Source organism: Asparagus officinalis, chromosome 10, assembly GCF_001876935.1.
Source record: "Asparagus officinalis chromosome 10, Aspof.V1, whole genome shotgun sequence".
Lineage (NCBI taxonomy): Eukaryota > Viridiplantae > Streptophyta > Magnoliopsida > Asparagales > Asparagaceae > Asparagus > Asparagus officinalis.
The window spans coordinates 46,883,770-46,897,888 of record NC_033803.1 but is presented as its reverse complement, the minus strand read 5'-3'; the positions used below and the strand labels follow the sequence as shown (position 1 = coordinate 46,897,888).

Genomic DNA, 14,119 nt, shown 5'->3' with positions numbered 1-14,119 from the left:
CCCCTTATGTGTTGGTCTTTTATTATGTCGCAGCAACTAGTTCTTATACTTGCGTTTGCGAAGTATTATTTTCTTGATACTTTTTTTTATTAAAATGATAATATGGATTCTAAACATAACTATTTATTGAAAAAGCAACAAAAATTTCTTTTATGAATTTTCTATTAGCAAGTACTAAAATTTTTCCTATTACACGTAACTCGTTATTCATGTGCAGATTTGAGAGTATATTATTACACATATTTTCTCATTCATTAAATTAATCAATATACCCAAAATAAGATGTGAAATTGGAATTAGATATGGTAGATGATGTTATTGAAAAAGCAACAAAAATTTCTTTTTATGAATTTTCTGAGTAAGTACTAAATTTTTTACTATTATACATAACTCGTTATTCATGCACAGATTGGAGAGTATATTATCACACACATATTTTCTCATTCATTAAATTAATCAATATACCTGAAATAACATGTGAGAAATTGGAATTATAAAGGGTACATGATGTCATTGAGCTTATTTATTCTATAGAGATGGAAATATGTATTTGAAGAATAAAGAAACCTTTAATAGTATGTACTTATGTTTGTAAGAGGCAACATAAGTTAGATAGGATATTTTCTAGCCAAAATATATCTTGCAATGTATATATACTAATGTCACAACAAAGACTTAAAATCAAATTGAACACGCACAAGCTAACAAACAATAAAAACTAGCAATTAGTTTACAATATTTATTTGCACTCATATAAAAGTACATCCACATTTCTTCTTATATGCAAATATATCAACAACTTATATTTTTCAAACAAACAAGCAATCAAATTAATATTAAGATAGTTTATAAAAAATAAAAATAAAAATTGTTCTTCATGTTTGCCTATAAATTTTTTGCGCCTAGTCATAAACGCAAACACTTTTGACTCTCCACTAACTTCATTCAAGAACAACTCATCAATTTAAAAGCAAAAAAGAAAGGAAGATAATTTTTTCAAACTCCTATAAATGTGACATCTTTGAATTCAATCCATACCTGACATTTCCAGAAATAAATGTACACACACGGTCCTTTTTGCATCTCTACAACCAAGGGAAGATATCAACAAAAAAAGTAGGACAAATCCTAGTGAATTAGAGAATGAGAGGGGTCTACAGAGGAAGAGATAAGAGAATAATAAGCACTGTTTTAAAAAGCCTCCGCCTAGTTCGTTTAGGCGTCCGCCTAATCTTAGGCGGTACCTTAGCCGCCTAATTAGCGCCTAGCGCCTAGGCAGTACCTAGGCTGTCCACCTAGATTTTAAAAGTGTTTTGGGGAGCATTGTTTGCTTACGTAGACTGCATTCTTTAGGCATTGATCGTGATTTTCTGTGTTGTAGCCTTCATGTCCTCTAATCACCTTCAAACTCGTTTAACCTCCAAATATGAACACATTCACTACCTCCTCCGACCTTCAACAAAACTTTCTCGACAACCACTTAAAATAAAGAAAGAAATCCGTCTAGACACCAGTCTGACACCTAAGCTTTTTATAACATTAACATTTACTATCAATTATTATAATTAAAAAATAAAAAAGAAAATCTCCTAGGTTCTAGGCCACGGGCCCAACACCTAGGTCTCCTAGCGCTTTCTATAACCTTGTTAATTATTATTTTGGCTATTTAGCATTTAAGTATGCATGGTTTATTGTGGATCTAGGATTGCTATCTATTTTTTTACAAATTTATATGAATTTAATATATATTTTATCAATTATTATAAAAAAATAGCCAAACGTCTAGGCGCCACCTAGACATACGCTTAGGTGTCTATGCGCTAGGTGTGGGCTCAAACGCCTAGTTCGCCTAGCGTCTTCTGTAACATTGATAATCATTAATAATTAGAATAAAGAGAGAGAGTTAGAGAGAGAGAGATTTTATATTCCCTGTTTCCTTTGTGTGATAGTTTCTTTTGAGGTAGGTGATTCAACAGGAAATCAAAGAAGAGATGCATGAGCTTTGAATGAAAAAACTAAATAAGAAATCAACGAGTCTTGGATTTTTGTAATTTCATTAATTGTGCTCATAATAGGTAACGTTTGAATATGAAATGCACGATGGTTAGTGTCAAATAAATGAAAAAAGAGGTAGAGGAGTATGTAAGGAATCTAAAGGGGTGAAACAAATTTGTGAACTCTAGAATTTTATTGAACTTAATATGGAAAATTAAATATGGAAAATTAAATATCAGTTGCCTAAAAATGCGCCACGTGTCTTCGGGTTCTACTTTAGTATATTAGATAAATGATGATTCATATACATACAAATATGAACTGTATATCCAAAATTATATGTATATAATATTGATTTTAAAAAGTTCTCTACCAACATAGTGATACATATTATCTTCTTGGTCATAGTAGTTGTATCTAAGGTTGTAGATAATGAATAAAGCTGCAAAAAAAAGAGGAAAAAGTGCAAAGTCAAACAACGGTCCAGTTTAAATATTTATAAATATTCCAAAAGAAAATATAATTTTTTTATAAAAGCATATTTGATAATTTATAGAGATTTTAAGCATGAATTATAGATATGTAACAATCACATAATATTAATAAAGCACTATATAAAATGAAACACGTATTTATTTATAAAAAAATCGTTATTTGTCCCATTCTTACAACTTTCAAGTTCCTCTAATAGAAATATTCTCAATAATAGAAAAAATTGATTTAGCAACATAATTAATTATTAGTTATTCGAAACTTGACATAAAAATGAAATCTTGAAGCATAGGTTAATGAACAAAGCAAGATAAGGGTCTATAGATCCTAAGCAAGTAGCAAAGATCAAACTCCAAATGGATATACAAACTCTAAATTCTAAAGGCTAAATCCAAACAAAATAAAAGCCAAAAGTCTCAAAAGTGAGTTTGAAATTGAGTATAAAGTGAGGAGTTGTAGTGGAGATAATGTCATAATAGATAATCGAGTATTAGGTGGTAGAGGCGGTGAAGTGGACGAGTTTGAGCGGAAGAAGTGGCGGAGTTGAGGAGTTGTAGCGCAGATGACGGTGAAGTTGGAGGAAGGCAACGTAGCTGGTGAAGAGAGGCAGTAGAAGTGGAGACCAGAGAGGAGAGTTAGGGTTAGGGTATCAAGCGGAGGGGATATCAAGAGAAAAGAATCAGGTATTATTAAGTGAAGAGAAGAGTGAGGGTTAGGTTTGGGTATATTTCAATTCAAGTTTTTGAAAAGCCCGCTTATCTAAAATGCCTTGTTTAGCTCTCAAAAGCGCTATTCAACACTTTTAACCAATATTTAGCACTTTTGTGTGGATTTCGTTGCTATTTCGAGTAAATAGTAGTTTGGTCGTTTTTTCCCTCTTATTGATGAAATCATAGCCAGAGGGTGTCGCAACCGCAATCGAGCCACAATCGCGCTGCAATCGGTAACAATTTATAACAATGGTTGTATCCTAATAGCAAATCAAGATTTTCCATCGATTTTTCCTTCTATCTCTTATCAGTTACGAAACATAAAAAAATAACTTGCTTCGATCTAAAACTGACGCATAATAACAGAAGTCCGTCATAGATTCATGTATGTAAGAATACTTATAATATTTGATATGTGCCCAAACATTTATGCAGTGAAGCATAATAATTTCCGCTTTAGGATCTTAAGTCATAACGAACACTAAATTGTCATATTAAAATGTCGTTCCAAATGATTATGAATAAAACTCCTGGCCTAATCCAGATATTACTCCACAAAGGCAATGACATGTAAATTCAGGCGTTTATCTCTTGAGCAATAAAATAAGATGCTAAAGAAGTAAGAGAAACAATTTCATATACTAATAAAAATATACCGGTATTTATCCCTAAATTTATCTAAATACACAAAAATAAATGACAGTTACCTTACACTCGTCGATCCCAAGTTAGAACAACATAATACTATTATCTCTTAAGAACGTTTTTTGGTTGTGGCTAACTTTGATTGTGAGGGAAAATATTGCAAGACTTCCACAAATCTTACCTAACCGTAAGTAACAAAATTTTACCAGTAAACAATATCAACAACATCCCCAGCCCTAGTTCATAACCAAAGTAAGTGGCAATCAATCTTCCTCTCATTTTTTATCAATAAGACATAAATAAGGCCTCATATACATATTTAATCCCCTGGAAAATAAATAAAGGATGAAACATGTATAAGTACTATGCATGGCACCTCCAAAAAAGGGGTCGTAGCTTAGTTTTAGTGCACCAACAATAAATAAATTGTGCTAAATTTTAGTTCACTATAATAAAAACCTTAAAGAAAGCAAGGATTATGTTATAGGATAAGGTGGAGTGATGTATATCCATAAAACATATAGCAGGAATTTCTTGTGACATAAAATGGAGACATCTCCAATCCCCTCAACGACTATTGGCAACCCAACTAATCTTATACCATATTTTTATTGGAAATTTAGTGAAATTGGTAGAATTACAGCCTTTTATAGTACATAACTCATTTATGACCCCAAAATGTGTAAAATAAAATTCTTGAGACGCAACATGACAACAATAACAATCATATAATGTAGACTTGCCTTTATTCAAAGCTTTCAAATGTGAATTTTATAAAGATTTAAATTTTGTGTTATTGCATTGCCAATTCAGATTTCTTGGGGAATCAATATAATGTTTTGTTCTAGTTCAAGTAGTCATGTAACTGGTTGCCTTTCATGTCATTTAATTGCTTGGTTTTGGTCCAAGTAATCAACATCATGTGTTTTATGTAGCACTTTCCTTGTTATCCACATATATTATTTTACTCTTATCCATTATTCTTCTTTTTGGATATCTAGATGAGAAATTCACTAAAACAAAATTGTCATATAATCATTGAGCCTCTTCCAATTTGAAAAACCATTAGTAAAACCACTGTGTTTTTATCTACATATCTACATGAGAAATTCACTAAACCGAAATTACACTCTCATGTGAGAATATAGAGTACATCATCATACTGATATTACCTTGGTTTTCTTTACAAATGATTATTAATAAAATTCTTATTCACATTCAGAAACCATTAATAAAATCCTCATCAAGTGATCTACTGAAATTTTCTTTTCATCCTTCATAGGAACCCAATATTTTTAATGTGAATTCCATTGAAACAAAATATATTTAGTTAACTTCATTGATTAGATCAGGTTAGATCACGAGGGAATACATAAGAAGAAGAAAAGAAATTGTAGGAGTTAGGCTGTAGCTAAGATCTTATCTAGGATCAAGAGATTAATCTATTAGGTCTAAAGCTAACAATTTATACTAATTTAATACTAATTGTCTAACTTAAATGGAAATGGGTATACCACTACCGGTGCGGGTATGGGTAGGGGACATGACAAATCTGTGAAATTTATGGTACGGGGACACAACTAAATGTATATATTAAAATTCATAATTTACATGCGTTCATTATTATTTTTCAATGCATGTGCTATTTGGACTTAAAGTTGTATCATTTTTTAAGTTTCTTTTGTTATGTTGATTATTATAAATTGAAAACTGGTCGTTTTTTTATCTAGATACTCAAAACAACCCTTTTATATCATAGTTTTTAACTTGGATATGTGCTTAAACAAGCCCTATCATTGTCTAAAGAGTTTTAGAAATGGTGTTGAAGTGTAGAATATATATCCAACTGTATGACAAGTGTTTTAAATTAAAGCATATATCATATAGTTGAGTACATCTCTAAATAAATGCATGCATAGTAGAAGTACGTAGTGTCCATGAAATGTGGGTACGGGGATGTGTCGGGTACATTTTCAGTACAGGTACAGCTTCATAGTAGAAGTGCATAGGTAACAAAGCTAATGGTTAACATGCAAGTGAGAAAATCAAGCAGACTTCTGGAAAAAAAAGAATTCACACCTCTCGAATATGGTAAAGTCCTCACCTTTAATTGGTGATTTCTTTGGTCACTCCACATTTTTTTAATACCTACACCGTAGGGGAAAAAAAATAAAACAGATCTAGATAACTAAGATATAAAAAGTAGGTTGCGAATAAAGTTGGAATAGGAAGAGCTTGACTTACTATAGATATGTCATTAAATAGCCATGGTGATCCAAGATAAATATCCTCTTTTGATACATAGTCTGTGACAAAATTATGCTGATAAAGACATAGTTTTTATTGCATGTTGTTTCTTGTAACATTCAACTAATTCAAACTTTTATTAATTATGCAGTATAGAGTAAGAAAACTTTAATTTTATTATCATGCCACTGTGTTCAACATATTGTATAGGTTCAAACTCAAAGAAAAATAATTAGTTTTAGAACCATTAACTTACTGATTTTCATGATGTTTCTTATCAAAGTTTTCAATCCAAACTTATATGTTATATGCATCTAATAAACTCCTCAGTGAAAAATAAGATACCTTTTGAATAGTTAAGCAACCAATTATATGAGAAATAGAAATAGGGCTTCACTTCCCTTCTTTTCCTATTGGTGGAAAAGTCTGCAAGCTAGAAAATAGTAAATACTCAATGGCAAAAGATTTATCTATCAAAAACTACAAAAGTAAAAAAATTAACTTTTCTAATTTGTATTATTTTCTACCTCCAAATGGTTTCTAATCAGTGGATTAAGCCCTGCAAGCATTTCCTATGCAAGTACATCGTCGCTCTTCCATGCATATTCATCAGTTATAATATGGTAAATAGAGGATATCAATTAGAAAAGTGTGAACATAATGGAAAATTTTAGAAGTTTTCAATTGTAAATAATATTTGGTATATTTGTCAAAACCTGCTGATCTTTCGGCTTTTAGGGAAATTTCACAAAATTACCATGAGCTATATAAATTTTAAGAAATTATTTTTTACATAGTCCACTGTTTCTACACAATCTGTTCTCTCGAGATATGAATGGTTTATCAATAAACATGTGACTAGTTGCAATTTTTCAAGCACTCAGAAATTAAAATTTGTATTAAGATAGAGGATTGTGAGATATATTAGTGATTAATTATGATAATTTCTTTTAGGTAGTGACAAAATAAACTAAACAAAAGATTAGGGCACAAAACTGGTTCTAATCCTTTTTCAACTTTGTACCATAAATACAATTTTAATGTGAAACACATATCAAACTCTCTCTCTCTCTCTCTCTCTAGGCTTAGATAGCGTTGTCAATATGCTAAGTATCCTTCGGAGTTATCAGTCAATCAAATGAAAAAAAAACCAAGAAACATAACAAAAACATCAGATCATATTTTAGCAAAAAATGTGAAAGGCGTACCCATGGCAACGAATAGCCTCTCAAACTATTGATAATGGGTGAGGAGCGGATCAATATGCACGCTAGATCATTGATCGGCAATTGGAGAAGTGGTGAATGAGTACTGCCACCTCCGCCAATTCAAGGTTTGGGGGTTAGGCAAGAGAAGGATTTAGTGACAATGAAGAGAACTAAGGTTGTGTGAGATGAAGGTCGAGTAAGGGATAAAAGGGGGGATTTAATTTGATTTAGAGAGAAAGGGGAAAATAAATATCAGCACCAATAAATTTGTCTTTTGAAATCTTAAAATTAAAATCTCCCACTTTTTCATTGCAATATGTGGCCTCTCTGTCAGATGATGAGGTAATTGCTTCATAATTAAAAAAAATGGCCTAAAATTAAAAAAAGAAAAGACATTGCAGTTTCTACATTATTGTCCATTTTTTTTTGCTTTAATATGTGAGACATTGATACTCTAGGGGCAGAGAGCTACACTGTCCTAAGGGCCCCTAAAAATTTTGAAACTTTTACCTATTAGGCTATATAGTCTTATCCAATTTTGGAACTTTCATTAATTTTGGAGTTTTTATCAACATGAGCATCGCGAGATAGCCTAAAAGGGTGGGGTACCAAAGGCATGCGGCTCCCACTACATAATTTAATGAGAATATTGTACTGCTACATAATTTTGGAGTTTTAATCAAATTTAGTTTATTATGATTTGCATCTATACTTCACACATTTAATTCTTTTTTACTAATCAGGACATGAATGTATCTATTTGTAAATTATTATACTACTATATATTATATGTTCAAACTTTATACAAACTTTAAAATTAAAATACTTAACCTAACCTCATGAGGTGTACACGCCTCACATTTGAAGTTTACGCTTTGCTTCATTAAAAGGTCTAACACTTTGCCTTGCACTTTCGCTGTTTTTAACATTGTTTTGGACTATCCAAAAAACAAATACTGCCTTAGGGTATAATGCTAACGAAAACAACAGAGGGTATATAAGTGCAAAGTGAGTGAAACTATAAGGTATTTAAGTGCTATTTAGCCTTGTTTACAAGGCATCACGTAACTAACTTTGGGGTAGAAATCCGATCTTATCATCCAAGAGTAAAGAAACCCTAGAACAACTGCTCAGGTTTTCGCGGCCAGAGAGAAAAGAAATAGAGAGGGAGACCGAGGTATTATGGATAACAATTGTTCAGGTTTTTGATAATGTAAATAAGAGAGAATTTATGTATCTTGGATTCTTGCTGCTCGAGGAAAAATTTCTTGCTCCATCCCTAATACACTCAAAAGCTATGATTTGTGAGCAAGTACCCAAGTTTCATACTTTGCCATGGATGTGGGTATATTATTTCAGTGAATTATATAAATCTATACTCAAGAAAGCAACTATATATGTTTCTTTCTTATTGACATATTTATATTTGACTTTTACAAATGTCAATGAAAAAATACGTAATTTACATATATGATTTATTGAATAATTATTGTCAAACTGCACATGACATATTTCTTATATATAGTTTTTGAGCCGAATAATTGTTACAACTTTGTGTTTCATGCTATTGAGTAGCTGAGTTGCATGATTATAAATACGCAGACATGCAATATGGATACCCAAGGTGGCAATGTTAGAAAACTAGGACATGTTAATTACTGTAGTTGGCATACAACTATTGAAATATGTATATTTACTACATACGAATAATAAATATATTAAAGCAAACAACATATTTTTAATATTAGAAGTTTATGGCATGTAATGATGCTTTAGTTTTAGATAACATCATGAACTATGGATATAAATATGGTGATATGCTGTAATATTTGACATAGATATCACAGATTCTTTTTAGCTTACTCTATTAACAAATTGATGCTTTAACATTGTACATATCTGTGTTATACTATTTTTTTTGTTATAGAACAGTGTACTTGGTACTAAAACAAGTAATGAGAGATTCTGAGGGTTAGTATGAATGAGAGATCTTGAACAAAAATTATATGCAGATCAAAATAAAATTAACTCCATATTTGGATAGCTTTATATTCTTTATGTTAAAACATCGAAAGTAGAAATGCTTGGAAAACTTCTCATTGTTGGAACTTACGAATAGTACTTCTCTTTTCATTCTTTTTTTTTTTTTCTTGGATGACTTTGTAAAAATATTATTTGGTATGAGTTACATGATTATACACCATTGGCAGTAAAATAGTGTTGGAAGGTTGCGTTTAATGCATAAATGTTCATCAAGGTTACTTATGCAATAAAAGAGGAGCGGCTATCTTTAGTTTCTCCCTTATTCTCCTTATGTATATTAGAAGGTGTAAATGACTAATTCTCCTTTTGTATTGGACTAAGTATGTTTGGTATAATTACTGGCATGAAGACATACTATCGGCATAAATATCGGACTTTTCATCTATATTCCAAAAATATTTGTTTTCAACTTCTTATCTTAGAAGTGCACCGAATTGTTTCCTTCTAATTTCCACCATTTAGTTGTAAGCCTCTTAAGTCATATTAATTCTTCGCGCCACTCCTAACTCAGTTGTCACTGCCATGAACTATTTTGTGTGATCAAGCACTCACCTAGCACAATTTTACAATATTTGTATGTTAATATATCTACCTTTTTATAAAAAATGTATTGGAACCCTACTTCTCTTGACTTGTTATTAGTCTGAATAAGTTGAAAGTGCTATTAGAATATCCTGCACTTGCATCCTCACCTTTAGAGATTATGATTAATGTTTCAAAATAAAATTGTGTCATTGATCAATAGCTCAACCATTTTCCCTATTTCTATTTACTTGTCATCCTTGTTTACATTTTATTGAGTTCCTTTTAATTATGCTTAAATTCAATATAAATTCCCAAATTGCTAGATTTGCTTCTAAATCTTCCAAATTATATAATAGTTTGATATAAATTCCTCTAATTAACGTAGAGGGAAGTGAAGCATTCTTTAAATCTAATGAATATTCTTACTTCTTCTTGAATTAGAAAAGAATAACATAAGGACACAGAAAACATTAAAAATTAACTCACTTCTTTGACTTTTTCTCTACATCTCTAATCGTTCTTTTCGTTCACTTGAACTTCAGAAAAATTATTATAACAAGAGGATCCAAATCCATTGAAAATGCATCCACTTCCGCCATTATTCCTTTACTGAATATCATCCTATTTTTTCATTCATTTTGGGGGGTGGGGGGGGAACTCCAATTTGATTGATTGAACCCAATCCCTCCATATTTCTTTCATATCTATTCTTCTTCTTTCCTTTAATTGAAAAAAATTACATAAGAAGAAGAAATCTGAAACAAATTCCTCAATATTGATCCACACCTCTGATTCCTCTATTCATTTTTTCCTTTGCACATTTAACACTGCAGGCGTGTTTGGCAATTGGTTAAGCCGGCTTATAAGCCACTGAAACCTGTTTGGCAACCGGTTTATTTTGGCTTATGAACAAAGAAAAGCTCCCCTAACCCAACTTTTTCTTGGTAGCTTGTAAGCTATATAGTTTGACCAAGTAAATGTCAAATTTACCCCTCAACATTTAGGATTATTCCAAAGTCTATTCAATGTTTAATTTCAAGTCAAATTCTTTTTGGATCATTTTAACAATAATGAAACACTCTCTTGTTGAAAGCAGCTTATAATTCATTTTTTTGCTAGACACTTTGGCGTATAATCCACTTGGCTTATAATTCTTTGTGAATTATAAGCCAAGTTCCCAAACATGCTCTTAAGGAGAAAAATGAACACGAGATATATTTTTTCTTTTATTGGAATTTAGGGATTTATTACTCTCTAAAATTCAGGGTATAGATAAGCTTACAAGAGACTGATTAATATATCAATGGAAGATGACAGATGAACTGTTTTCAAATGACCTCCATGATATGAGGGTCTTCTTGAATAATCATATGATTTGAAGGACTTTTTCCAAAATTTTAAATGGAATTTGAGAGACCAATATGAAAAATTAAGTTTTATTTTTATTCTGTTTTCCGGTAGTCACATCTGAGTTGTCAGGGTAAGACTTTTTGTTTATGGTTACAGGATAGAAGTAAACATTGATTTTTCCTTTCAAAAACTTTTTATTTAGATGTTTTATGATATTTGGAAAGGTATGCACGATGAATGTATTTCGATATTTCCATTTAATGTGCCATTCATTCTAAATATTTCACAGCAAGAAAATTGTTTGTCTCGCGTACTACTGTTACTTGACTTGTCACTTGCTGCATGCATAGGTTAAAGCCCAAAAATTTGTGATCAGTCTTGAAATGAAGGGGTAAATGCAGGTAATTGAAGCATTCCAATTGAAGATATCTGAAGATCAGCTTATGTCTAGATGTACAAAATGCAATGGTAGTTTCATCCAAAAACCGCTTACCATGGAGGAAGCTATTGAAGCTTCGAAGGGATTTCAAGTCATACCGAACTGTCTTTTCAATCGGAATATAGAATTTTGGCAGTGTGTAGATTGTCACCAATTGTATTGGGAGGTAACCCACAATCTTTCATTTCCTTGCGTCAATGATTTATGTTTCAAATTTTCTACTCTTCCAGTGTCACATCTTTGAATATTAGCTAATGCAAGTATATTTAGGTGGTACCTTTAAATGAGTTGCAGAAATCCCTATGAACTATTAAAAGATTCGGAGAATACATCCCCTCTTTGAGAGATTATTCTAGTAGATTCGCATATGGCCTACTGTACTGATGATAGTTAAATAGTTAAGCCTCTCAACTCCTTTGAGTTTCGGAGATAATTCCCATCGTGTTGACATTAGTTCATCGGTTCATGTACAAAAATCTATTAAAATGAAAATGTTATCTTTAGAACCTAATAGAATGTAAGACTTATCTTCAAGTTTTTAAATGTTAGACGTTGGGTTCATGTCGGACATGTAAAATCCATATCGAATAGCAGAAATCGGTATATGTCAGGGGATATATAGTAAATATCGGATTGCCATATGTAATGGTGTGCATATGTATAATTAGATAAATAAAGTAAAATATATCATTAACTTATGTATAATTAGATAAATAAAGTAAAATATATCAATAAGTAGTATTCAACCAACAAATCCAAACAAAACAACCAATTCAATTGTACAAGAGTTAATAATTCTAGATTTCTTCAGTTTGATTTGGGGCTAAAATACACTAAATGAGATATACTTATGTTTGGGTTAGGTCGAGTTCGGATGCGACTCAAGAGCTAATAACAGTTCTGCTCCAAAGTTGCACATATTTGGGCACTTTTTCTCAACCGAAATTGCGCCGAAGATGTCCGTTATAACCCGATATGTCCCCAATATGAACTCATAAACGACATATGACTTGGTGGAGGCCATATCGTGGCGGTTAGGTCTCCAACCCTACATGTCAGTCACAATGTCTGATATTTAAAACACTACTTATCTTTGGAATCAATTTTAGGAGAGATGCTATCATTTTTAAACTAAAGGAGGGTTTTCTGCTAGATTCCCCCATAGTTGTTGATAAAATAATAATCTAAAGTTTACTGAGCTTCTTTAGCATATATGCCCTTTATATTTCTTAAAAATGTCTTACTTACCTTTATTTACTAATAGTTCCTTAGATGAACTCTTGTTTTTGTTAAGCAATAAAAGGTTGTAGTTCTCATTTATTTTTCAAAAGCTACAACTTCCCTTTATATAGGGATACAATAACAAGAAATTTGTTGTATAGTCAATGTGAGACTAAACGCAAGTACCAAACCATAATTATTCTTAGTTACATTCCTAATTTCTCTCAATCACTAAATCTCTAATTTATACTTTCAATGTATTATTTCTAATATAACTATAACATTATAGATCTCCGTAATATATTTCTTAATACTCCTCAAGCTGGAGCATGTATATTATACATGTCTGGCTTGTTACAAATAAAATGTACTCACTCTAATTTGTGACGTGATTTAAAAAGCTAAAATTTTTTATGTGATCTTTTTCATCATAGTTGTCTTCATCTTCTAGTCTTCTACTCAAATGTCTTCCATCACGAACAAGCTCAACTAAAATCAACAAATGCGATCAATCTTCTTCATAGATTAACCAGGGAACTACCAAGTAAACGATCATCATCAGGGACCTACCAAGCAAACAATCCTTTCTAGAGGTCTACCACCAAACAAACAATCTTCTTCACAGATTAACCAAACAAACGATCCTCTTCACGAATCAATTAAATAAACGATCATTCTTGAGATCTAACACACAATGATCATTCTTCAAGGATTTGCCAAATAGATGATCCCTCTTTAGGGATCTACCAAACAAATGAAGTCAAGAAAAATAATTTTCATAGAACCAAACTTCAAACAAAATCCTGATTCAATCAAAATCTTTTTTTTCGATAGCTAATGATGGTCAAGGTTTCTAGAATACAAGCGGTGGTAGCGATGGTGTTGACAAGTTGAGCAGGCGATGAACGAAAGGAAATCAAGGCGGCACAGGCGGTGACGAGAACATCGAGGTTTCTATATTATTATGTTTCGATAGCTAATGATGGTCAAGGTTTATATATTATTATGTTTCGATAGCTAATGATGGTCAAGGTTTCTATATTATTATGTTTTCAGTTAAAATGATTAAATTATTTTTTTTTTAAATTTGACTAATCTATTCTACTCTAAATTATGTCACTGAATCTAATTAATTCACAATAGGATTTAGAGAGAGAGAGAGAGAGTATAAAAATTAGAGAGGAGGGAGAGTATAAGTATTAGGGGGTGAGAGAGAGGGAGTATAAAAATCAGAGTATAACAAT

The 14,119-nt window shown here is 31.5% G+C and overlaps 1 protein-coding gene across 3 annotated transcripts in view; it reads left to right on the top strand.

The window, feature by feature from the left end:
• Nucleotides 1-14,119, top strand: part of LOC109825304 — a 30,973-nt gene that overhangs the window by 16,106 nt on the left and 748 nt on the right. The window contains exons 7-8 of one of the 3 annotated variants that reach the window (XR_002242970.1): nucleotides 11,617-11,820; nucleotides 13,710-13,825. Coding sequence is in view for 2 of the 3 variants with exons in the window: in XM_020392134.1 (XP_020247723.1) it covers nucleotides 11,617-11,820 (204 nt within the window). In the remaining variant the exon portion in view is untranslated. Of the gene's footprint in view, nucleotides 1-11,565; nucleotides 11,821-13,709; nucleotides 13,826-14,119 lie in introns of those variants that run through there. The other 2 variants (XM_020392134.1, XM_020392135.1) reach the window with 2 other exon arrangements.